General features: G+C 42.6%; 1 protein-coding gene across 17 annotated transcripts in view; it reads right to left on the bottom strand.

Annotated features, from left to right (window-relative positions):
• Positions 1–27,127, bottom strand: part of MPDZ (multiple PDZ domain crumbs cell polarity complex component) — a 133,931-nt gene that overhangs the window by 11,957 nt on the left and 94,847 nt on the right. For 7 of the 17 annotated variants that reach the window (XM_048849859.2, XM_048849857.2, XM_048849863.2 and 4 more), the window contains 14 exons: positions 26,481–26,552; positions 21,832–21,994; positions 18,592–18,788; positions 16,258–16,349; positions 15,854–15,944; positions 15,427–15,507; positions 14,011–14,103; positions 13,835–13,909; positions 11,923–12,112; positions 7,071–7,216; positions 6,571–6,654; positions 6,284–6,477; positions 5,682–5,829; positions 2,196–2,282 (listed from right to left, as the gene is read on the bottom strand). In XM_048849859.2, coding sequence (XP_048705816.2) covers positions 2,196–2,282; positions 5,682–5,829; positions 6,284–6,477; positions 6,571–6,654; positions 7,071–7,216; positions 11,923–12,112; positions 13,835–13,909; positions 14,011–14,103; positions 15,427–15,507; positions 15,854–15,944; positions 16,258–16,349; positions 18,592–18,788; positions 21,832–21,994; positions 26,481–26,552 — 1,713 coding nt within the window. The remainder of the gene's footprint in view (positions 1–2,195; positions 2,283–5,681; positions 5,830–6,283; positions 6,478–6,570; positions 6,655–7,070; positions 7,217–11,922; positions 12,113–13,834; positions 13,910–14,010; positions 14,104–15,426; positions 15,508–15,853; positions 15,945–16,257; positions 16,350–18,591; positions 18,789–21,831; positions 21,995–26,480; positions 26,553–27,127) is intronic. The other 10 variants (XM_048849874.2, XM_048849869.2, XM_048849868.2 and 7 more) reach the window with 3 other exon arrangements.

Raw genomic sequence — 27,127 nt, forward strand, 5'->3', positions numbered from 1 at the left:
TTACAGCTTGATTCTGCATTTTCACCTTAGCCAAATTCTGAAGGTCCATATATATTTAAGGAGGACCAAATGCTGCAGTCCTTACTCAAACCTAACTCCTAGTGAAAAATGCATCCAGGTCAAATCCTGCAATCTTCACCTCAATCCTAACTAATCTGACCTGAGTTTTTTAGGCTCAGGTCCTTGATGGTCTTTGCTGATGAACATTTTAGGCAGAAAAATCTTCATAAAAATTCTGAGACTTTGAAAAATAAAGTTTATAATGAAAACACTGAGGCACATCACCATAGCAGTACAATCTGAACTGTTTAATATCAAGAACACATTCAGGCTATGCCCCGCGCGCGCCCCCTCCCTGCCACGGTATTGGTATAAACAGCAGTGTAGATGACAAAGCACCGCTTAGACATGCCAGAACCTTAGGATATATACCAGAGGTGGGCAAACTGCGGCCCCGTGCCCGGCCCCTGAGCTCCTCCCCCGCAGCCTCAGCTCACTGCGCTGCCGGTGCAATGCCCTGGGCTGTGAGCTCCTGGGGCAGCACAGCTGCAGAGCCCGGCCTGACCCGGTGCTGCGCAGGGTGTGGCTGACTCCAGCCAGGTGGCATGGCAGTAGCGCTGCCAGGCACCGGTGCTCCAGGCAGCACGGTAAGGGGACAGGGAGCGAGGGGCAGAGGGGGTTGGATAGAGGGAAGGGGCGGTGGTCAGCGGATGGAGGTGTGGATAGGGGTCAGGGCGGTCAGAGGGCAGGGGGGTTGAATGGGGGCAGAGTTCCCAGGAGGGCAGACAGGAAGGAGGGGAGTTGGATGGGGCGGTGGGGGGCAGTCAGGGGCAGGGGTTCCGGGGGCGGTTAGGGAGAAGGGGTCGTTGGATGGGGCAAGGGTCCCAGGGGGGCAGTCAGGAATGAGAGGAGGGGTTGGATGGGGCGGCGGGGGGCTGTCAGGGGCAGGGGTTCTGGGGGGAGGTCAGGGGACAGGGGGGTTTGGATGGAGCAGGAGTCCGGGGGGGCCATCAGGGGGCCAGAAGCGGGGGGAGGGGTGCATTGAGGGTGGGGGCCGGGCCACACCCCCCCTCCCCTAACCAGCCCTCCGTACAAATTTCCAAAACCCAATGCAGCCCTCAGGCCAAAAAGTTTGCCTGTCCCTGGTATATACCCTACATCGCTTTCTACATGCCCAAGTAGTGCCTCCCACATCTACACTACTATTTTTAGCAATGTAATGTCCCTCAGCCCTTCCCCGCAACGGGGAAACGCTTCAACAGCAGGGAAAGACTCTGGTAGGGCAGCAGGGAAAGTCTCTGGCAGCTCCCCATTGCTGGAGTTTTTCCCCACTGCAGGGAGGTGCTGGAGCCTTTCCCTGCCCAAGGGAAATACTCTGGCATCAGGGAAAGGTTCTGGTGGGGGAGGCAGAGGGGAAAGGCACCGGGACCTGCCGTAGCCAGAACCTTTCCTCCCTGCCAGAGCCTTTCACTGCCCTGTGTCGCAACGCACTGCAGTGTGGATGCAGCCTGTTTTTCACTGCAGTGTTTAGCTGCATGTCCCCTACATGTCATCCACAGTGCAGAAAAGGCATCAGATATGGAAACTGATGAAGATCAAACACTTTTTAGTTATGTTAGAATTAATCAGCAGAGCTGATTGGAAAAGCTTGACAAAGACCAAAATTTCTATTTTCTGACTGGGTCTATTAACCATTTAAAACCCTGTTGTTTTCTCAGTCTTTTCAATGGTTTGCACACTTCTGTAGGAATATCAGAGCAGTGTGGTAGAGAGCTGAATAAAATACCTCATGGACAGTAATCTAGAACAGAAGGGGCATTCTTAAGTTAAGGGCCTGACCCAGCCAGAATATGAGAGCCCTCCAATTCTCACTGATTTCAGTGGGAGTTAGAGTTCTCTGCACCTCCTAGGAGAGGGCCCTAAAATCATGATCAGGCAATGCAGCAAAGGGGTAAACTTTATCCATGGGATAATATCTGGCTGTATCATGCTTTCAACACATAATATGATGAAGTTAACATACGATATGGCTATGAAAAAGCTGTGAAGTACATAAAAGCTGCTTTTTTTTAAACTCATCCTCGGCACACTATATGGAAAATCTTTGTCACTTTAAAAATCAATAAAAGCAAATAAAGGGAATTATTTAACCAGAGTTGATTTCTTCCAAACTGAACAGCTTCACAGTTACAAACCTGGCTGCTTTGGGATGTTCTCCTCTCAGAATGGAATGGACCTGCTTTTATTCTTCCAACTTCTAGTCTTACAATACCTAATGAACACTGAAGAACAGGAAATTTATAATGCAGTTCCCAACCGTGAAAGGACCCATTAATGTACTAATATTAAAAGGCATATATTAGTTACTGATGATGGAAATAATAAGACTTATGGAAGGTGTATAAACACAGGCCCCAATCCTGCAATGCGGACTGCACAGGTAAAGCTCATTGCAGGATCAGAGCCAGAACTGGACAGTATTTTTCCAATTATATACTGTGAAATAAAATACATGGCAGATTAACAAATTAACAAATGAACATTACAGTTCAGATGCCAAAATTACACTAAGGGCGTAATCCTGTTCCCATTCACTTAAATGGGAGTAGCATGTAAAATTCACTTTCAAGATGTAGCTATTTAATAAACAAAAACATTTTTAAAAATCATGAAAGTGAAGAACTTTCGAATTCCGGGTACCAAAACAGGCCATATAATCTACAGATTTACTCCACATTTACGATAGTGTAACTGAGAACATGGCATTTAAATTGGTATTTAGAAATGTAAAATGGCAACTGAAACTAGTATCTACCTTGGCTTAACACCAATGTAACTGAAATGAGGATCTGCAGGGAGATTTTTAATGCACAAATGTGGTGTGAGTGCCCTACTCCTTCAGACTTCCAATGGGAAAGTGGTCCTTAAATGCCATTCGGACCTTTGCAAAATCTCTTCTTTCGTGTTTAAGCTTCCAATTGTACGATTTGGATGCACACATTAGATGGCCACAAGGAAACTGATGTTACATTAGGAATGAATTTAGTTCCCAGAAATGAAGAAAACTTTGATAGAATGGTGAAGGAACTTAACATACATGTAAGCACAAAGATACCAGGACGGTAGGTTCACTGTAACAACCTAGACAGACATAAAGACATTACGATGTTGCAGACAGTTGTTTGTAAAAACAACTTATTCTTCGGTGTAAAGGCCTATTTTGCAGCCTATTTAAATAGAGAGATTTCAGTCTTTTGTCACTGTTTTGCTCTTCCTCCTCCTCTTCCTTTGGGAGTTCACTGTTATAAAATCCTATTTCCATGTAGGTGAGTGTGCAGCGATTTGAGAAGATTGCAGACATGCCATCACTCTGTTATGGTTTAGCTGTATTACCTTAACAGAGGCTCACAACTTGTACTCCAGGGCCACCTGGAGGTGGGGAGGGAGTGGCAACAAGCCCCAAACAGAGGGGTGTTGTGACCTGGTGTACAGGTTTGCAGCACCGCTCGGATTTGGCCCAGGGGAACCACCAAGGCTCATGATGGAGGAACTACCAAGTTAAATGTGAGTAGTGCTGCGACCCCATGCACCAGCTCTCAATGCCCAGAGCAGGAAGCCGGGCTCAGCCCCGTGGGACAGGAGGTGAGCTGCCGCTGTGCAGTGAGTGCGGTGCAAACTCACTCTCCAACCCCCTCTCGACCATAGCCTCCCCTTAGTGGTAATTTTTTTGGAAGGGTGGAGGGGACTCAGTTTCAGATATTGCCCGTGGCCCTCCCACACCGTCAGTGCAGCCCTGATTAAGAGAATTGGCTGAAGAACTCTAATTTTTAGCAGATCTTGGAACAATGGGGAAGTTCAAGAGGACTGGGGAAAAAGCTAATGTTGTGCCAATATTTAAGAATGGTAAACGTGGCTACCTGGAAACTATGGGCTGGTTAAACCTGACATCAACCCCCAGAACAAAATGAAGGAAAAGGCCGATATGGTAAAGAATCGGTAAAGAATCAGTAAAGAATTAAAATATGGTAGCATTATTAATACCAAACAATACAGTTTTATGGAAAATAGGTTTTGTCAAATCTGATTTTGAGAGATCACAATTGATAAAAGCACCTGTACTGACATAATATAATTTGACTTAGTCCTGAATGACATTCTGATGATAAAAACATTACCCTTAAACAAAAATCAATGCAATCCATATAAAGTGGATTAGGAATTGGTTAAATCATAGATCACAAAAAGTAACTGTAAATGGGGAATCATCATCCAATTGGGATAATCTAGCTGGGTCATGAAGAACCTGGTTTTGGCCCAGTGCTATTCAATATCTTTACCAATGATCTGGAAGAAAATATAAAATCATTGATGGTAAAATTTGCAGATGACAGAAAAAATAGGTGAAGTGGTAAACAATGAAGTGGACAGGTCAGTTACACAGACTGACCTAGATCGCTTGGAAAGGTGGAATCCACTGAACACCATGAGTTTTAACATAGCCAAATGCCAAGGCACACATCTCAGAATAAAGATCATAAGTCACATTTATAAGATGGGGTTGGGTAGAGAAACTGTATCCTCGAAAGCAAATGACTCTAAAAAGGACTGAGGGGCCTGTTAGATAACAGCTGAACATGAGCTCCCAATGTAACGTTGTAGCTAAGAGGACAAATGCAATCCTGGGATGTACAAATAGGGGAATACCAAGTCGAGTAGGGAGATAGTATTACCTCCACATACAGAACTAGTGAGACTGTTACTGGAATAGTGTGTCCAGTTCTGGTGTTCACACTTAAAAAAGGAGGCAGAAAATATAAAAAGGGTCAGAAGAGAACTCCAAAAATAAATCTGAGGTCTGAAAAATACATCTTATGAGAGATGAAAGAAGCTCAATCTATTTAATTTATCCAAGAGAAGGCTATGAGAAAAGCTGATCAAAAATCTTCCAACACAATAGTTTTCTGTTAGAAAATACTGCTACAAAAGAATCAAAATGCTGTGCAGGAACAAAACAAAAAAGTCAAATGCAAAGCTCCTTATCGGGCAGAAATTCCAGTTCTCAAACTGTTCTAGTTATGAGGTTACTTCATCATAATGCACAAGTTCCTATAACAGGAAGAGATTTCTCATGGACAGCTCTTTAATTTAGCAGAAAAACATACAGCAAGATCCAGAGGCTGGAAGCTGAAGCTCGGGAAGTGCAGACTAGAAATAAGGGGCACATTTTTAACAGTGAGTGTCCTTAATCATTGGAACAATTTACCTAGGGATGTGGTGGGTTCCCCATCATGTGAAGTCTTTAAAACAAGACTGGATGTTTTTCTAAAAAATATGCTATAGTTCAATCAGAAGTTATGGGCTTGAGACAGAAATTACTGGGTGAGGTTCTTTGGCCTGCGTTATTCAGGAAGTCAGACTAGATGATCTTCTAGATTTAAGATATATGAATCTGTGTGCCACCAACACGACTAATTTCAGCTAGGAATGTGCATAAGGTAAAACACCAAATCTGTACACCTTTATAGTTCGGGAAAGTTCAGATCTGGCTCCAAAGTTCTTCACTACCTCATCCCGCTCTATTATGGTCTGAATATGAACCCTGGATCCAATCTGAACTTCAAGACAGTTTGGCTCCAGATCTAAACTCTGCAGCTTGTCCCCATCTCTGTTTTTACAATTACCTTTAACAAAGCAGCAACAGCTTCCTGGTTAGCATTTCGAACATCTTCTCCATTTACTGTTAATATCTGGTCTCCCTGCATCAGTCTCCCATCTGTATCTGCTATTCCTCCTTTGACAATGTCTGACACAAACACCCCCGTATCATTTCTGAAAACACATAATTTTATTCTGCTTTAAACTTGTCACTCTTTGTACCATTTCACTATCCATATTGTAATAAGACTTTTGCTTAGAACTGAGAAACTGTTTACTAGAATTTCTGGTTAGTAAATGTGGGCTAGATCCCACCATTCCACCCTTACTCACATGGAGTAGTATCTTACTTCCTGAATAATCTCCTAGAAAGGAGGCCAAATGGGCCCACCGTAACATTATAATTTTTTTTTATTTTTGTTTTGTTTAAAAAAGAAACAACTGACATTGTTTAACAACATGCTAGCACAGAGCAGATTTACTGAGACAGACAATTTGTATATGGTGGAGGAGCAAAGTTTGAGAAGGGAGGGTTCATCTCTTCATTCCCCTATCCCTGGGCTGGCTCTGTGGTCCAAGGGTTAGGTCTTGAGTAGGGTACATCAGTGTAGTTCCATTCACTTCATACCTTTTCCCAACAATACTTAATCCAAGGCCTTTGCCTGGCTTCTTTTGAAGCTCTATATTCAGTACGTCATACATATCTTCCTCCTTGTACTGGGCCTCATCCCTGTAGACAGTGAGACGGACTTTTTGGGGTGTCTGTCTGAGAACACTTATTGCTTCATCATGTGTGGCATTCCTGAGGTCAATTCCATTCACCTGCAATGTAACCACATGTTGATTGAATACTTTCCTGAGTTAAATGACTAAAGAGTTCACAGGGATTTAAAAGTGATATACACAAGACTGCACCTCTAAAATCTGATCTCCCGCCCAGAGCCTTCCATCTTTGGATGCTGCTCCTTCTTCATATACTTCATGGATAATAATAGCTCCCTGTGGATTAACAATAAAAATACATAGCACACAGAAGAACACCTCTCATATGCACAGCAACTGGTCGAAGCTTTGGCTTTGGAGAAAGCTTTTGAAAAATCCTAGTATGAGAAGACAAGACTGTAACCAAATAACAGCAAACTAAGTAATCAGCAGGCTGTAAGAGAACTCAGGTTCTCAATTCTAAAGGCAAAAGATCTTTAAAGAAGTCACTTTCTTCTGCTTTAAAAAGTGTGATTACAAAAATATTTGTGGTTCAAGCTTAAATCAATTCAGTGCAGCAAATCTCAGACAGACAGATATTGTCTCCAGTCACTTGTTGAAATAATATATTCACCTTCAGAGTAACATTCTCTATTAAGGACTTTAAATTGGTACTGTCATCTCATTATGAAGAATCACTGATTTTTACGAACCAGTAAGGTGTCTGCTCCCCCAACAATGCTCAATCCAAGTCCAGTGCGTCCCTTGGAGATATCAATGGTTGTTTCACATCCTGGGATGATGGGACAAGTAGCTGGGTCAGAGGCTAATGTGGCTGGAGTTGAGGACCTGCTTGTATCTAAACACAGCAATTAAACATGCTGGTTACAGTGAGTGGCCACAATAACTGGGGGAAAAAAAAGAACTTTAAAATAACATTTTGAGAGATCATTGACAGCCTTACAAGAATAGCTGCAAATGGACCCAAAATTCAACCTACCCTAATTACTCATCTGATTTTAAAAATACTCCCAAGAAATAAAATTATACAGCCTCTGGTCCTCCCCTTTCTCCAAAAGAAGAGCTGTGCTCTGGTTAAAATCACAATTCCTAATCTTGGTGCCCAACCATCACCAGGTCCATGACAGTTTGTTGAGATTGTGGACAAAGATGTGTACACTGCATGTGGCCTTATTTCTTCACTGCCTGGGCCACACCTTGCTCTCATGTATGTGCATACAATGTGCAGCCAGTGAAGTTACCAGAAGCTGTGTGCACTTATTTGAGGGCAGATTTGGCGCCAATATACCTGCTCCAAAAAAAGAGTAATTCATAGATTCAAAGGTCAGAAGGGACCATTAGGATCATCTAGTCTGACTTCCTGCACAATGCAGGCCACGGAATCTCACTCACCCACTCCTGCGATAAACCTCTCACCTATGTCTGAGCTACTGAAGTCCTCAAATCATGGTTTAAAGACTTCAAGGAGCAGAGAATCCTCCAGCAAGTGACCCGTGCCCCATGCTATAGATGAAGGTGAAAAACCTCCAGGGCCTCTTCCAATCTGCCCTGGAGGAAAATTCCTTCCTGACCCCAAATATGGCGAACAGCTGAACCCTGAGCATAGGGGCAAGATTCACCAGCCAGATACCCAGGAAAGAATTCTCTGTAGTAACTCAGATCCCATCCCATCTAACATCCCATCACAGGCCATTGGGCCTTTTTACCATGAATATTTAAAGATCAGTTAATTGTGAAAATCATATTATCCCATCATACCATCTCCTCCATAAACTTACCAAGTTTAATCTTAAAGCCAGATGGTCTTTTGCCCCCACTGCTTCCCTTGGAAGGCTATTCCAAAACTTCACTCCTCTGATGGTTAGAAACCTTCGTCTAATTTCAAGTCTAAACTTCCCAATGACCAGTTTATATCCATTTGTTCTTGTGTCCACATTGGTACTAAGCTTAAATAATTCCTCTCCCTCTCCGGTATTTATGTTCTCTATAAATATATCAGAGGGAATCATGTCTCCCCTCAACCTTCTTTTGGTTAGGCTAAACAACCCAAGCTCCTTGAGTCTCCTTTCATAAGACAAATTTTCCATTCCTCGGATCATCCCAGTAGCCATTCTCTGTACCTGTTCCAGTTTGAATTCATCCTTCTTAAACATGGAAGACCAGAACTGCACACAGTATTCCAGGTGAGGTCTCACCAGTGTCTTGTATAACAGTACTAAAACCTCCTTATCTCTACTGGAAATACCTCGCCTAATGCATCCCAAGACCACATTAGTTTTTTTCATGGTCATATCACATTGGCGGCTCATAGTCATCCTGTGATAAACCAATACTCCAAGGTCCTTCTCCTCCTCCGTTACTTCTAATTGATGCATCCCCAGCTTATAACTAAAATTCTTGTTATTAATCCCTAAATGCATGACCTTACACTTCTCACTATTAAATTTCATCCTATTACTATTACTCCAGTTTACAAGGTCATCCAGATCTTCCTGTATGATAGCCCAGTCTCTCTTTAAATTGGCAATACCTCCCAGCTTTGTGTCATCCACAAACTTTATTAGCACACTCCCACTTTTTGTGCCGAGGTCCATAATAAAAAGATTAAATAAGATTGGTCCCAAAACCGATCCCTGAGGAACTCCACTAGTAACCTCCCTCCAGCCTGACAGTTCACCTTTCAGTATGACCCACTGTAGTCTCCCTGTTAACCAATTCCTTATCCATCTTTCAATTTTCATATTGATCTCCATCTTTCCCAATTTAACTAATAATTCCCCATGTGGCACAGTATCAAACGCCTTACTGAAATCTAGGTAAATTAGATCCACTGCGTTTCCTTTGTCTAAAAAATCTGTTACTTTCTCAAAGAAGGAGATCAGGTTGGTTTGACATGATCTACCTTTTGTAAAATCATGTTGTATTTTGTCCCATTTACCATTGACCTCAGTGTCCTTAACTACTTTTTCCTTCAAATTTTTTTCCAAGACCTCGCATATTACAGATATCAAACTAACAGGCCTGTAGTTACCTGGATCACCTTTTTCCCCCTTCTTAAAAATAGGAACAATGTTAGCAATTCTCCAATCATACGATACAACCCCTGAGTTTACAGATTCATTAAAAATTCTTGCTAATGGGCTTGCAATTTCATGTGCCAATTCCTTTAATATTCTTGGATGAAGATTATCTGGGCCCCCAGCTTTAGTCCCATTAAGCTGTTTGAGTTTCGCTTCTACCTCAGATATGCTAATATCTACCTCCATATCCTCATTCCCATTTGTCATGCTACCATTATCCCTAAGATCCTCATTAGCCGTATTAAAGACTGAGGCAAAATATTAGTTTAGGTATTGGGCCATTCCTATATTATCCTTAACCTCCACTCCATCCTCAGTGTTTAGCGGTCCCACTTCTTCTTTCTTTGTTGTCTTCTTATTTATATGGCTATAGAACCTTTTACTATTGGTTTTAATTCCCTGTGCAAGGTCCAACTGTACTTGACTTTTAGCCTGTCTCACTTTATCCCTACGTGTTCTGACCTCAATAAGGTAGTTTTCCTTGCTGATCCCTCCCATCTTCCACTCCCTGTATGCTTTCTGCTTTTTCTTAATCACCTCTCTGAGATGCTTGCTCATCCAGCTTGGTCTACAACTCCTGCCTATGAATTTTTCCCCCTTTCTTGGGATGCAGGCTTCTGATAGCTTCTGCAGCTTTGATTTAAAGTAATCCCAGGCCTCCTCTGCCTTTAGATCCACAAATTCTTCAGTCCAATCCACTTCCTAACTAATTTCCTTAATTTTTGAAAGTCAGCCCTTTTGAAATCAAAAACCCTAGTTACCCATTTATTTTTATCCTTCCGTTCAGTTTGAACTGAATTAGCTCATGATCACTTGAACCAAGATTGTCCCCTACAACCATTTCTTCTATGAGGTCCTCACTACTCACCAAAACCAAATCTAAAATGGCTTCCCCTCTAGTCGGTTCAGCAACTACTTGCTGAAGGAATCCATGAGCTATCGCATCTAGGAAAATCTGAGCCCTATTATTATTACCAGCACTCGTCCTCCAGTCTATATCTGGGAAGTTAAAGTCTCCCATGGTCATACAGTTTCCATTAGTATTTACTTCATTAAAAACATTAAAGAGGGCTCTGTCCATATCCAAATTAGATCCTGGCAGTCTATAGCACACCCCAAGCACTATCACAGGGGAGGCTCTAGTAGTTTTCTTCCCCAATGTGATTTTTGCCCGGACTGACTCTGTCTTATCCATTCTATTGCTTCTTATTTCTTTACATCCTACCTCATCATTGATACACAAGGCTACTCCACCACCTTTACCTTTATTTCAGTCTTTCCTAAACAGCACATACCCTTCAATACCTGTAGTCCAGTCATGACTACTATTCCACCATGTTTCTGTTACCCCTATAATATCTGGTTTCACTTCCTGCACCAGTAGCTCTAGTTCCTCCATTTTGTTACCTAGGCTCCTCGCACTGGTGTACAAACATCTTAATTTTTGCTGTTTGGCCTCGCTCACATTCTGTACCCGATTAGGCACGGTCATTCTACAGCCATTCTTATCACAGGTAACAAGTGCCTACTATACTGTAATGTCATGCATGCATGTACACTGTCCCTGGTTTTACAACATATGCCTATATACAGCAATATACCTGATCAATTGGGGCCACTGGATGGATTTCCTTGCTTTCCTTTATGCTTTGAAAAATGTATTAGGGAGGCAGTGTTGCCGAATCATGGAAGTCTAGGGCTGGAAGGGACCTCAAGAGGTCATCTAGTCCAACCTCCTATGCGGAGGCAGGATTAAGTATACCTAGGCAATCCCTGACAGGTTTTTGTCTATGACCAGAGAAGGGGATTAGGAATGAGAACTTCTGGGTTTTATTTCTACCTGTACCACTGATGAGCTAGAGTGCCCACAACCAAGTCGTTTAACCAAAGTTTTCAAACTTGGCTGTCTAAAGTTAGGCACCTAAATCCTAAATAAATAGAAGGAAGCTGATTTTTAGAGGTTCCACTCAAGCAGCTAGAGGGAAACTAGAAAAATAAATAATTGTTTACATCAGCATATGCACCCCTTTTCATTGTATGCATGTAGGGCCAGATTGTTTCACTCAGATCTTGGCCCAGATTGGTGGTGCTGGCCTACCGCTCCAGGAAGAACAAGAGTATCCAACCGTTCACTAACATGTAGGGGGAAACGGAACTCCTACACAATCCTTTAGGATGGAGCAGGATGCTTTTCTCTGTCTTCCTCCCTCTGCACCTGGGCAGTGTGGAGGCAGAGTAAGGTCATAGCCCTGTTGCTTTCCTGCTCCACTTAGGTTGCTCACCAACTATAATGTGCTAAAAGGAAGCAATTTCTGCACTCAGAAAAGCGCAGGGATGCAATTGTGACTGGTCTGGGAGCAGAGGTGCAAGAAAGTGAAGGAAAGCTCTGAAGACATTCATAAGGCTCTTCATTTTTTATCACTTAGCCCACTGTTGAGACTATAGACAACAGAAGTGCTCTTACTTTTAATTGTCTCTGGTTCTGGTGATCCAGAAGACGGAATCACCAGCGACTGTTGGATGTTCTTCCGCTCGCCTGTGTTAGCACTGCAAAGTGGTGGTGTTGGTGTTTGAAGAGATGTTTGACTATCATGTTCAACTGAGTTGATTGTGAGCTTCACTGTGGTCTTTGATGTCTTCAGCAGACTGATAAACTTATTGAATAATAAAGAGAACAGTCAATGATCCAACTGTAACACTTACAGAGATCAGTCATAGCAATTGATCCATGATCAGGAGCAAAAGGTCACACACACCTGTTGTTCTTGGAGACAGGAATGAAGAAGATCAATGTTTTGGATGATGAGTGGCAACACAGTTAATTATTGTGGGCCAGACCATTATCCCACAAATCAGATTAGCTCAACTGACTTCAGTGAAACTATGCCAATTTCTACTGAGGATACGGCACACAATCTATGTTAGCCTTCCTGGATGCTACACTATATGTTGATAGTTATTAGAACAAAATCAGAAAACTAGGAGTAAGTACTAATGTTGGTGCAGACCCCAGTACTGCTCCCACTGAAGTAAATGTCAAAACTGACATCAATAGGAGTAGGAGCAGGCCATCCAATGGCTTTGATTAAATGTTTGGTTTGGGGGAGAAAATATGGTACAACTAATATTTGAATTATGGAGGGGATGTTGGAGAGGAAAGCAAGGTGGGGGCAAATACAGAGCCTTGTTGTGAGCCTCAAATGCAGGCCTGCAAAACTGTCAGGCAGCAGACACCTCCATGCTGCCATACTGTGTCAGCTATGACCAGCTCATGCTCAATTACCCACAATCCACTGAGGACACAAGACCACAGAAAGTCCCTCCTCAAAAAGTATGACAGGAAGCAGCCTCATGGCTCCTGATTGGCTCCTTACCCTATATAACCCCAAGGGGAATCCCAGGAAGCATCCAGGCAACAGCGCAGATCTCCTGTAGCTGCTATGACCATTCCTGCTCCCTGTTCTTGAACTCCAGGCTTCAATCTCGGCTTAACCTGGATCTCACCTCCTGACCAGGTCCCCGAAACCTCACTCAGACTCTGATCCCTGGTATCAACCCCAGCCCAACTTGACTACGAAATCGTCTGGTATTCAGCTTTAGGTTTGATCCTGCTCTGACCTGTGGTCCCAACTTCCCTAGGTCATGATCCTGACAGACATATAGAGCATCCTTCAAATCCCATTGACTTCAAAATTACTTCAGTGAGAGTGGATGGTGCTCAGCACCTCCCAGGATCATGCTTTTAAAGTATATTTCAAATTGGAACAGTGACTTTGTAAAATTGACACCTTGGGCAACAGATCTGTTCTTTACTCCAAACCACATCTGCTTCCTCTATAGATAACAATGAATTTTACTGTCTGTTAACTCTGCAGAGCCAATACAGGTCTGGGAGAGAGAGATGGATTCTATTCCAGCTGTGCTGTATTCAACAGAATTTGCTAACTCAGTTCTAACTGCAGAGTGACTATTAGTGTAACAAAGCATGAGCCAGAAAGAGCCCAGGTTGAGTTTGCAGAGCTGGAAATTAGGGGGCGGAAATTGCCAATTGAGTTAAATTTTATCTGGAAGCCACAGAGCCAACGAACTTGGAACCCCACAATACCATTTTTACAGTCATTTCGCAGAGTGTCACCACAGTATAATGATTTGCTGTCAGGAATTATGCTTTCCCAAAGAGAATGACATGTTACTGTAGAATACATATGTGTGGTTCTAGTACTAAGGGACCATCATCCTCAGGCTAACATCCACACTCCAGTGCTCAGCCAGAGCATAACCACATAAGATTTCCTGCACAGGGTGCTCTGCAATTTTAGAGGAAGGGTCTGAATTTGCCTCATACAACTGCTATAGTCCTTTTATTCCTAAAGTACCTTTTCTATAGGATAGCCCACAACAACTTCATCATCCACTGCAAGGACCTGATCCCCAACTCTGATCCGTCCATCCTGGGAAATAAAATTGACCAAAAAAAGATTAATGCAGGATTTTTCTTCCTCAGTGGTTTACCATCCTCTTTCCCAAATGGGACTTCATTTACAATTCTCACCTTTGCTGCTGCACCATGATCTGTTAAGCTTTTAATAACCACTCCATTAAGTGTGTCTTCTTCACTGATGGCAATACCCAGTCCCCCTTGATCCTGTGGGAATAGGAATGTACAGTCAATAAGGTGCTACATTTATCAAAGTTGAACTACACATATTCACATGAGCCTACTGAAGTTTGTAGATGTCACAGAAGTTTGAGGTTTCATGAAGGACTCAAAGCTTGAAAAAAACTATTAAAGACTTATTTGGCAAGGACTCACTTTCTCATGCACAGGATAGAGAATCTAAATAAGCTTGAAATGCTCTGAATTCTAAATTTCAGTGAGGGGAAAAGCAGTGGACATGTTGTTCCTTGACTTTAGCAAAGCTTTTGACACTGTCTCCCACAGTATTCTTGCCAGCAAGTTAAAGAAGTATGGGCTGGATGAATGGACTATAAGGTGGATAGAAAGTTGGCTAAATTGTCGGGCTCAATGGGTAGTGATCAATAGCTCCGTGTCTAGTTGGCAGCCGGTATCAAGTGGAGTGCCCCAAGGGTTGGTCCTCGGGCCGGTTTTGTTCAATATCTTCATAAATGATCTGGAGGATGGTGTGGATTGCACCCTCAGCAAGTTTGCAGATGACACTAAACTGGGAGGAGAGGTAGATACGCTGGAGGGTAGGGATAGGATACAGAGGGACCTAGACAAATTAGAGGATTGGGCCAAAAGAAATCTGATGAGGTTCAACAGGGACAAGTGCAGAGTCCTGACAAGTATACATTATTCCTGGATATGCTGTCCTTAGGATTTGGTGCTTACAGTCTGCTAATTAAGTTACTTGGAGCAATTTAGTCAATGATTTCACCGTGACAGTCACAGGTAAGTCCTAACCAAACTTTGCTCTGTGCTCTCAATCCAAACAGTTTTGTTTAGGTCAAACAAGTTCACAGAAGGAAGGAGATGGTGCAACCCCAAAATGTACCATGGAGGTTCTACCACTCTTAGTTTTCCAGTGCAGCATAACTGGCCTTCCTACATCTGTCTCCTGACTCCCTTGCCTACCTTTTCTTGATTGCACTGAGACCTCCAAAATCTCCAGAAGTGTCTGTGCTGGGGCCCCTGCTGCTGTTTACTGACAACTTTGCATCTGAGACAAGCAGTGCATTATTCCTGGGAAATGTAGCTATGGGACGTGCTAGATTTCAACTACTTGGGAGGAGGACCTAGCTGAGATGCTGAGGAGTTCTGGGCCCAACTGCTGCTTTAGGAAGAGTTTTTGGGACCACCTGCAAATAGAATAAAATTGCCAGTGGTCCGTCTCATCCTCCAAGGGAAGGGACAGTCCCTCTGTTTCCAGAGGGACATAATCACAGAAGAGAAACCCTGTGGCAATAAACTTGCCCTGATCTAAATTTAGTTAAAATATAAATTTACCTTGGGGAGTTCCACATGTTGAATATTTGTATATATATTGAAGTCTATTGCCGTAACAGGACTTGTAGCACTTGGTTCACCCTGAGAGAGGAAGACAATTTAGCAATGCACAACTGTATTTTAAAAATAGGCATTTGGTGTACCCTTAAAAATTGAACAATCATACATAGATATGGTGAGTCTGACTCCCCCCTCAAGCCAATTTTACACGAGTATAATTTCAATGACTTTCCTGGAGCTACTCCTTATTTACATCAGTGTAAACTGAGAGCAGAATCAGGACCAAAATGTTCAACAGCTGTGCTAAAACCCCATTTGGTTTTCCACAAGGACTTTTTCTGCTGTAAAATATAACAACTATTAGAGTATTTTTCTACCCAGAAAGCTGTTAATCAGCTCAAATAGACTCACACAATGTTTAGATTACCTCTTGATTTTGAGGAGTCCCTGCGGGGGAAGGTAAAGATTCTACTGATTTCCCAGGGCAAACGGCCATCTGATTCACTGCATCTTTATTTCTGCAATATATTAAAGCATATATGTGTTGAAGCATCACCATAGTTCTTTTCACAAGTTTAATTTTGCTACCCTTCATTTCTTATTTTGTTTTATTTTTGGCAGTCACTATGCAGATCAAAATACAAAAAAGAAAATACGTAACCTGTAAAGTCCAAATGTTGGACTTACAGAAGTACATCACCAAAATTACCTGGGTGACAAAACTGTGATATTGGGAAGACTTTTTTATATAAAAACAGCTTGTGAAAAAACTTCATTTTAAACATGTTAAAGATTACTATCTCTAGGAAAGACACTTTAAGCACTGCTTACCTGATAAAGATGATTTTTACTTTAGATGGTGCACATTTGATTATCGAGGAAGCATTCTGATGAGTTCTTCCATAGAGAATTTGTCCATTGATCTAGATGAAGGAGAATGGCAAATATGGCTCAGAATGTGTATTTCCTTAAATTTTCACCAGTTTAAAAGTGATCTACAACAAACACTTATCTTCTTTCACCATCACGAGCTAAACATCATTTTGAAAATTTACTCTGCAATATACAACATTCTGTTTTCACCCCTCTAGTTCACAACATTCCTCCCAACTGCTTGTCTGGCTATAGACTCTCTCTCTGCTGAAAATGTCCTTCTCTAGGTTACAATGGCTTGCCTTTAGGCATATCATTTATTTCCATTTGTCACTGATCACCTCATGACTCACTAGCAGTGGATAAAACAGAGTCATAGGAAAAGGCTACCAGTTATAAGTACAAGTAAATGAACTGCCTCTATCCAACAAGAAAAGTTGTTATTATTCATTGATCCTCAAAACAGTGCCCAGAACGTTACAAACAAGGGTTCCCACTGTAAAGCACTGAGAGCTGGATTCTGTAACCATTTATGCACATGTGCGACTTTACTTGCTTGAGTAGTCTTATTGAAGCTGAAGGGAATTTTCATGTCAGGAAAGTTACTCCTGTGTTTTTGCACGATCAGGCACTCATTTACTCAGACAATGCTGTTTACAAGCAACACTTGATGGTGCAATCACAAAAGCTGTGGTGAGCACTTGGAGAGAGAACTGTGGAAGCATTTTAAAGGAAGGATTTGAAGGAGAGTATGGAGGCATGAGGAGAAGGAAGGAATTACAAGCACAGAAGTAGCATGGAAGACAGGTACAAAGAGACTGTGAGGGGAGGACAGGAGAGGGGGTGGTTAGCAGGAAGGCTCTGGAGGAGCAAAAGTAGCGAGAAGATCATAAGAACGGCAATACTGTGTCAGAGCAAAGGTCCACCTAGCCCAGTATCCTGACTTCTGACAGTAACCAATGTCAGGTGCACCAGAGGGAATGAACACAACAGATAATCATCAAGTGATCCATGCCCTGTTGCCCATTCCCAGGTTCTGCCAAACAGAGGCTAGGGACACCATCCCTGCCCATCCTGGCTAATAGCCACTGATGGACCTATCCTCCATGAATTTATCTAGTTCTTTTTTGAACCCTGTTATAGTCTTGGCCTTCACAAGGCTGGTGTGGCAGAGAGCCCTCACTGTCCATTTAGCACTTCAATGAATGAATGAATGGCTCTAGCTCTCAGTGCCTTAGGGTGGGAACTCTTGTTTGTACAGTTCTGGGCACTGTTTGGAGGGTCAATGAATGTTGATCCCACACGATCAAGCCCTATATGAAAAGACATTTTGACTGATTTGAACAAGTCCTTTATAGTGAAAACTGGGCCCTGCAGCCAGTATGTGAATACACTTATCTTAGTGGATCCCCCCAGTCACAGATCCCATAGCACTTCCGCTGGTCTGAAAGTGCTTGTTTCTGCATCAGCCTATTTGGAACTGGTACAGTGCCACTCAGGAGTTGCTGAGCCTCCCTGCCCCCACATCCCCTCTCCACTGGCATTCCCTTTTGCACGGTCCCCACCACACAGCTGAAGTGCTAGGGATGGCCTTGCCAGGTCTGTGCAACAGGCAGAATCTCACCCTTCACCAAAAGGAAAAGGAGTGCAAACGTTATAAGAGAGCAACTGCTGCAATTGCCATCTATTGAACTGAGACAATATTTTAAAAAAATGTGGTTTAGAATGAGGCTCCTGTCTGTGCAATGAGGGTCCTGATATCATTGGATACCATGCAAAAGCAGCCTCAATAGGTTATTAAATCATTAGAGCCCAGTATACAAATACAGCTGTTCCAGATTTCTTTCTTCCTTTTCATTTCTTGTGACAGATGTATAAACAATACATATATATTACAACATTTTTAGGCAGACAGAGCTGTAACTAGAATGGCTTGCAGCAGTCCACAGAACCTAGTGGGAGAGCCTCAGAAGGACTATCACTGTATGACCCACTACTTTTCTTAGTTCACAAACTAATTTCTCCTTCTCACCCTGCCCCATGATGCCAAAGCTGAGTTCTTCACTTATTGTATATCAAATTTTACGCAGTAGTGGTCTGACTGAAGAAAATAAAACTCCCAACCCCAACTATTAGGCACATACCAGAATGAAAATGTGATTTCAAAGAAATAATGATGGTATTACAAGGCTATATAGTTAACTCAAGGCTATATATTGCACCAAGAAACTACCACTCTACTGCCTTTATAGTCAACACGTTTGGTTTTAAGTACAATTGCTAGAAACTTACCTCTAGTAACTCATCTGCAATCTGTAACCTGCCATCTTTTCCAGCTGCCCCATTTGGATCAATTCCCACTATGAAGACACTCATCCTGGACCGATCCTTGTTGCCAGCAAGGCTAAGTCCCAAACCAGTCCTTCCTTTTTCCAGCTCTATCATGTGCAGGTCCCCTGGTAGATTTCCATAACGCTGTGTGATCTTTTCTAAATGTAAGGGGGAGAAAAGTTGTGGGCAGAAGGGCTTGAATTCATATTAGAACACTTTACAGGTCACTCAGCTCATCAGCTTTAGTGTACAACAGGCATTATCCAACAGCATAATCCCTGCATGACTGAAGCAGCACAAACCACTCCCTTTTCAAGCTAAAACTGTCACGTGTAACAATGCGTCCAGTTGCTTGGGGGCTGGGTTTAATATGAACATTTTTTAAGTTCTTTTCTCTGGGTTTCTTCCCTGATACCAATAAATAAAACATCTTTCACATGGACACATGGCTGGTGAGACAAAGGCAGCTGGGAGACTGAGTCAGCCAGTTGAGCTCCTCAGCAAAGGAAAGCAGGTTTTTCCCCCTTAACTGGTAGGTACTCTGCAAGAAAGGATCTTCAATGGCAGGAAAACATTGCACTGCGAACACCACTGCTAGCTCTTCCTCAGCCTGTACCTGTGGGGTCCCTGCCCAGAGAGGCATCCTGATCCTGTAGGCTCCCACCCAGCTCATGGTCTTGACCTGCTGGGAATGCAGCCTGCACGTCCTTGCTGAAGAAAGCCAGGAAGGGAGAACCCCCCAGTGCAAGAGGCATCTGTTGGTGGAGTCACTCAGGAAGCAGGTAAGAGAGCTGCAGGAGGCTCATTTGCCAGGAGTACAAGGACTTCACTGACAGGATGCACATGAAGATGTCCAGGATGGATGATGCAGTCAGCTGGAACAGAATACAGCAGCACCAGAGGAAGGAGGAGGACCAGCTGCTCTGTGGGGAGGAGACGACTGGCTGCTAGCTAGCTTGGGCAGCAGACAGTGCTCCAATCCACACCCAAGAACTGGTATGCTGTACAGAAAACAGGTGGAGAGGAGCAGGCCCCAATGGCTGAGGAAGAGGAGCCAACTCATGCCAGGGCTGGGAGGTTCACGGGCTGGGAGGTTCACACCTAAGAGGAAGAGATATAGGGGGGTGATGGTCAGGGACTCCATTTTGAGGGGGATGGAGGCATCCATCTTCTGACCTGATGTCCCAGGAGATGTGCTGCCTGACTGGAGCCCATGTCTGAGACTTTGTGGAAAAGCTGCCAAGGCTCATCTGTCCCTCCGACAACTACCCCATGCTGCTCATTGATGTGGGCATTTGAGAACTCATTGAGGACAGATGAGGTCCCAGAGGACTGGAGAAGGGCAAACATAGTACCTATCTTTAAAAAGGGAAACAAAGGGGATCCAGGGAATTATAAACCAACCAGTCTAACTTTGATACCTGGAAAGATACTGGAACAAATTATTAAACAATTAATTTGTACCTATCTACAGGATAATAGGGTAATAAGTAACAACCAACATGAATTTGTCAAGAACAAACCTTGCCAAACCAATCTCTTTTCCATTTTTAACAGGGTTACTAGCCAAGTGGATGGGGGTGAAGCTGGAGATGTGATATATATTGATTTTAGTAAGGCTTTTGACAGTCCCAAATGACACTCCTATAAGCAAACTAGGGAAATCTGATCTAGATGAAATTACTATAAAGATACATACATAACTGGTTGAAAGACCATATCAAAGCATAATTATTAATGGTTCACTGTCAAACTGGGAGGATGTTGCTAGTGGGGTCTCACAGGGTTCTGTTCTGAAACCAGTACTATTCAATATTTTCATTCATGATGTAGATAATGGGGTGGACCGTATGCATATAAAATTTGTGGATGATGCCAAGCCTGGAGAGATCACAAGCATTCTGGAGGACAGAATTAGAATTCAAAATGACCACGACAAACTGGTGAACTAGTCTGAAATCAACAAGATGAAATTCAATAAAAATGAGTGAAGAACTTCACTTAGGAAGGAAAAATCAAAGCAGCCAATCAGAGCCCAGCAGGCTCAGATAAAAGGAGCTGCAAGGTCTGAACAGGTCAGTCCCTGGCTAAGACCAGAGGGGCAAGGAAAGGTGGAAGGTGCCCCATTCTAAAGCCCTGCAGCAGGACTGGAATCCCGCAAGACCGCTGCCATAATAGCGGGAGTGGTATTTAAAAAAAAAAATCCCATGCAGGGCTCTACTCCACTCTGGTCAAAAGAGCTTGATGGGTTGCATTTGCTAGGAGCTCTAGCCTTAAGGTATTGAACAGAGGTAAAAAAGAGACCGGAAGGGAAGACGCTCAGGGAACGTAGCAGTGACCAACCAAGGAAGCAGTAAGTGGCTGCTGTTTATAGGGTTCATAGGTTGGGACCTGGAGTAGTGAACAGGCCCAAGTTCCCCCACCAGCCACTGGGAAAGTGTCCTAAGGCCTGAAAAGGGAACAGGGCTTGGTTAGCAGACTGAGTGAAGGGCGGGACTTAAAGGACTGAGGATCCTGGTGAAAGCTAACATTTTGTTGAACTCTTTGCTATCCTGGAAGGGGATCATCCATTTTGACTCTGGGACCTAGCTGGAGGGCTGAGTCACTGAAGACCTGCCTAGCAAAGTCAACAACCTACAAAAGGTGCCCAGAGCAGGAAAAGGCCTGAAGTATCAGAAGGCACTCAAGATGTGACTCCATGACAGATGGTCTGGGTACACTTGGTACTCACTCAGTGTGGGAGAATGGACTAGGAAACCTCTCGAGGTCCCTTCCATTCCCACATTTCTAGGAGTTTATGGTTACCTCCCACCCCAAAGATTTTTTCTAAAAGCACTAGTCCCCCTGCCTGCCCACCCACACCCATATTTTAACTGCAGGTGAGATTACATTCAGATAACAGAACTGTATATGCGATTACCATGGGTGACATATGCTACATTGAAATTGTTATTGCGGTTCATTATGTGCAGGGCAGAACCTACATTTACCAGGACTAGCACTGAAACTGAATGCACAGAACAATGGCAAATGATTTTGTGTTTCAAGAATGTGCAGCTGTCCAAGCAAAAGTGAAAGGTGAAAGTAACATTTTATACCCAGATAGATGAAAATGAAGGAGTTCAACCTGAGCCCCAACCTACTCCACATCATTGCTATTTCAATGCTGAGCTTTTCAAATAGCACAAAAAATAAACTTACTCCAGCTGTAACCAAACTCATCATCATCTTCCACATCCTCTTCCATTTTGCTGGAAGATGATTGTGCAATTTCACAGCTCATTCCTGAAAATGCTGAAGGAGGGGGCAGAGGCAAGTTACTAAATGAAGTCTTTCCTGGCTCTGAATCTGACTGACTGGATGCCTGTGGAGAACAAGAAAAATGCTGTGACTAAATATATGCAGACTCTAGAGTAGAGCAGAGCAATCTAGTACATGAAAATATCAAAACGGCAATGACTATGGCTTTGAAATTAAATAACAAGCACCAGGAATTCTAAACAAAACACAGAGAGGCATCGGGAGATCAGAGATGTAAAGAACACTAGGCAAGAAGGAGTAAGTCTCCAAATGTATTTTTAAGCAAACAGAACTGACATTAAAAGCCCAATTCAGTGAAGTTTTGTGTGTTGCTTTATGCCTGAGAAACAACCTTGTGTGAAAACTTAATCGAATTTTTTCAATATTCAATTTGCACAGACTTTCTTTTTTTATATCTAAAGAAAAAAATTGACAATTTCTTCTGCTATAATTTTGTATATATACAAACAAGGGAGAGATGGAGCAATGGAGTTAAGGTAGCTTTGAAGAATCTTGTAAAAAGAAGAATATTTAGTTGAAATGTTGGTAAAAAGGCCTATTTAAAAAAAAAAAAAGACGGTGAAGAACACAAGAATACCTTCTTCCAAGTCCTTTACTTGTCTTCTATACAACCTATGAATAATCATGTCAAAACGGAGAAAGATTTGGCCATAAAAAGGGGGGGGGGAATACCTACTCTTGGTCTTGTGATTAATTTCTATTAAAAAAAATAAAAAACAAAACTATACGCACACCAATTACTACTGCAAACCATGGTCAAATCCTCAACTCCTTAGTCTGGCAAAACTTCCATTATACAGTTAGGTTGCTTGAGGGAAATGTGATCAAGAACTGTATGATTTGGCTCCATCTTCTTAACTTGTATCATTTTTATTTATTTGGCACTGTGATCAATAGTAAACAATAGGCCAGAATGGGCCATGAGGGCTTGGTAATTGATAAATCAGGTGATGAGAATCGCAACTGATAGATGTCCCATGAAAAACAGTACCATTCTGCGTTTCAGCAGCCGTGTTAGTCTGTATCCGCAAAAAGAAAAGGAGTACTTGTGGCACCTTAGAGACTAACAAATTTATTTGAGCATCAGCTTTCTTGAGTTACAGCTCACTTCATCGGATGCATGCAGTGGAAAATACAGTGGGGAGATTTTATATACACAGAGAACATGAAACAATGGGTTTACCATACACACTGTAACAAGAGTGATCAGGTAAGGTGAGCTATTACCTGCAGGAGAGTCGGGGGGGGGGGGGGAGGAACCTTTTGTAGTGATAATCAAGGTGAACCATTTCCAGCAGTTGACAAGAACATGTGAGGAACAGTATTGGGGGGGGGGGGCATAAACATGGGGAAATAGTTTTATTTGTGTAATGACACATCCACACCCAGTCTTTATTCAAGCCTAAGTTAATTGTATCCAGTTTGCAAATTAATTCCAATTCAGCAGTCTCTCGTTGGAGTCTGTTTCTGAAGTTTTTTATTGAAGAATTGCCACTTTTAGGTCTGTAATCGAGTGACCAAAGAGATAGGGTAGGGTAGGTTCCTGGGTTTCCCTATACCGGAAACCTACTGATCGCTATGCCTATCTACATGCCTCCAGCTTTTATCCAGACAACACCACACGATCCATTGTCTACAGCCAAGGTCTAAGATACAACCGCATTTGCTCCAGCTCCTCAGACAGAGACAAACATCTACAAGATCTCTATCAAGCATTCTTACAACTACAATACCCACCTGCTGAAGTGAAGAAACAGATTGACAGAGCCAGAAGAGTACCCAGAAGTTACCTACTATAGGATGGGCCCAACGAAGAAAATAACAGAACGTCACTAGCCATCACCTTCAGCCCCCAACTAAAACCTCTCCAATACATCATCAAGGATCTACAACCTATGCTGAAGGACGACCCATCACTCTCACAGATCTTGCGAGATAGGCCAATCCTTGCTTACAGACAGCCCCCCAACCTGAAGCAAATACTCACCAGCAACCACACAACAAAAACACTAACCCAGGAACCTATCCTTGCAACAAAGCCTGTTGCCAACTGTGTCCACATATCTATTCAGGGGACCCCATCATAGGGCCTAATCACATCAGTCACACTGTCAGAGCTTGTTCACCTGCACATCTACCAATGTGATATATGCCAGCAATGCCCCTCTGCCATGTACATTGGCCAAACTGGACAGTCTCTACATAAAAGAATAAATGGACACAAATCAGACGTCAAGAATTATAACATTCAAAAACCAGTCGAAGAATGCTTCAATCTCTTTGGTCACTCGATTACAGACCTAAAAGTGGCAATTCTTCAACAAAAAATCTTCAAAAACAGACTCGAACGAGAGAATTAATTTGCAAACTGGATACAATTAACTTAGGCTTGAATAAAGACTGGGAGTGGATGTGTCATTACACAAAGTAAAACTATTTCCCCGTGTTTATTTTCCCCCCTACTGTTCCTCACACATTCTTGTCAACTGCTGGAAATGGCCCACCTTGATTACCACTACAAAAGGTTCCTCCTGCCTCACCCCCCCCCCCCCCCCGGCTCTCCTGCTGGTAATAGCTCACCTTACCTGATCACTCTTGTTACAGTGTGTATGGTAACACCCATTGTTTCATGTTCTCTGTGTGTATAGGTTTCAGAGTAACAGCCGTGTTAGTCTGTATTCGCAAAAAGAAAAGGAGGACTTGTGGCACCTTAGAGACTAACCAATTTATTTGAGCATGAGCTTTCGTGAGCTACAGCTCACTTCATCCTTCATCACTTCATATCTTTCACATTAGATATAGCACACACTTAGAACAACAAGACAGTTGCTGGTGGCTGACAGAATGGTACAAAAGACTCAATCTTACACAAGCAATTACTGCTATACACAACCTTCCCTTGGCACTTGGAGCTTTAAGTGAATGTGAGGCATTCGAATTGTTTTGAATACATTGTGCAGAAAGCATCTGAGAGTTCAAAGCAAACTGCTGAAATTCCTAAAATGATGTAGGGTATTAGATCAGTCTTTATGAGAACTGAGATACTTACTAGAACCTAAATTGTGGGAGCACTCTCTGAAAAACTCAAACACCAATGTGGACAGGGAGGGTGATGTTTCATAAACCAGTGGTTCCCAAAGCCGGTCTGCCGCTTGTTCAGGGAAAGCCCCTGGCGCGCCGGACGGGTTTGTTTACCTGCCGCATCTGCAGGTTCAGCCGATCGCGGCTCCCACTGGCCAGGGTTCACCACTCCAGGCCAATGGGGGCTGCGGAAAGCGGCGCGGGCCAAGGGACACGCTGGCTGCCCTTCCCGCAGCCCCCATTGGCCTGGAGCGGCGAACCGTGGTTAGTGGGAGCCATGATCAGCCGAACCTGCGGACGTGGCAGGTAAACAAATTGGTCCGGCGTGCCAGGGGCTTTCCCTGAACAAGCGGCGGACCAGCTTTGAGAACCACTGTCATAAACCACACTTATTGCAAAAGAGTTCCTAAACTTCAGAATTGTTAGCAAAAGCACACATTAGCGTTCATGCTGTACTTTTATGCTTAAAATGCATATTCCTAACTGAAAAAAGTAAGCAGAAGAATTTTACCTCAAGGTGAGGGTACAGGAGTTCCAGAAACTCAATAAGCACTTCCTATATATTCACTGGAGGCCATATAACCTTAAATTAATGCAGGTGTTTGTGGGAGGGTAGGGGGAGCGGGGGGAGTCTACACAAAGATTAGGGAAGGACATGAAACAACTAACTCAGTGTAGTACACAATTTCTAACTCAAAGTAATGCATCATTTTAGTCTTGCTCTTTGTGAACAATGGAAGTGCCTAAAATGTTGCAGTACTCAATACAATGATCAAGACAACAATAAGATGGTTTGCTATCCAGTAGCTCTGGAAAGACGGGTGTACTTCTGTATATACAAATGAAATTCCAGTGTATTTATCATTAAAAGAAAGCACAAAGTGCCATATATTGATGAACAAGGATCATTTCCTTATGTCTCGCTATATGTACATGTATAAACTCTGCACCTGTTTAAGCAAATGCTGATATGAAAGCCAATGAATGCTCAAAGTCTTCTCTGCAAGCAAAGAGTAAAACAAATAAGGTCCTAACAACAATTAAAATGTACAGGACCAAATTCTGTATTCCAAATCACTGTAAATTATGCATGCATCTCCAAGGACAGAATCTGGCCCTTTTATTTACACACAAGACTTCTGTTCTCTGAATTGGGCCCTAACATAAGGCTAAAATATTTTGACTCTTGACATACCAAAATGCAAACATCTGACAACACATGGAGCCTTCTGGCTACCCATGGGGCTCTGGTCACAACCAAGCATGTATTTATAATGGCAGTGAATGGACAGCAGTATCAATTTCAATGTAGCAGACCCATTTGGAAGGAAGATCAATACTTTCCAAAATTACCACAGGCCACGTACAAACAGGCATAAACAAAACACAGCACAAAAAGGATGTGTGACACAATCACAAGTTACTGTAACTTTCACATGGAGACAAACCTTAAATGGTGTGGGGGCAAAAGGGTTAGTTGGGGAACAATGGAAGGCAACCCTAACAGGATTCTGCACATCCTACAGTAACAGAAAACAGCAATCCATATATTACAGTACCTTTGACAATATGTAGCATTAGCAATATGAACTCATGTTCACATATTTTTAAGTGACAGGTGTATTTTATAAACTGCAGTAAATTCACACATTTTATTTCAAAATGGACAAAATAGCTTACATGACCTAATTAACCCCTGATTCAGCAAGGTATTTTACTGAATCAGGGCCTTCATAACTTTCTCCACAAAAATCTGGCAGAAAAAGCAAAAAAATGTCCTTGGGGGTAGGGTTCAGATGGGGGTGGCAGGTGGTTTTGACTTTTCTAATATTTGCAAGCACATTAGTTTTTGCATGTAATTATGTGCAACATAATTTTTTTGTAATAACTGTTTATTTAGAAATTATAAGCAAGTACCTCTGTTACACTTCTACTGTCACTACCTCAAAACTATAAGTGTGGGTATAGATTTCAAAAACATACATATGCAGTTTTACAGTCAGTCTTTGCTCTTTATACATTTTGAGATTTTGTTATGAGATTAAGGGAAAAAATACAAAAATTGAAGAAGCACGGATTTACAGCTGGAATTCAT

Source organism: Caretta caretta, chromosome 5 (genome assembly GCF_965140235.1).
Source record: "Caretta caretta isolate rCarCar2 chromosome 5, rCarCar1.hap1, whole genome shotgun sequence".
NCBI classification, from domain to species: domain Eukaryota; kingdom Metazoa; phylum Chordata; order Testudines; family Cheloniidae; genus Caretta; species Caretta caretta.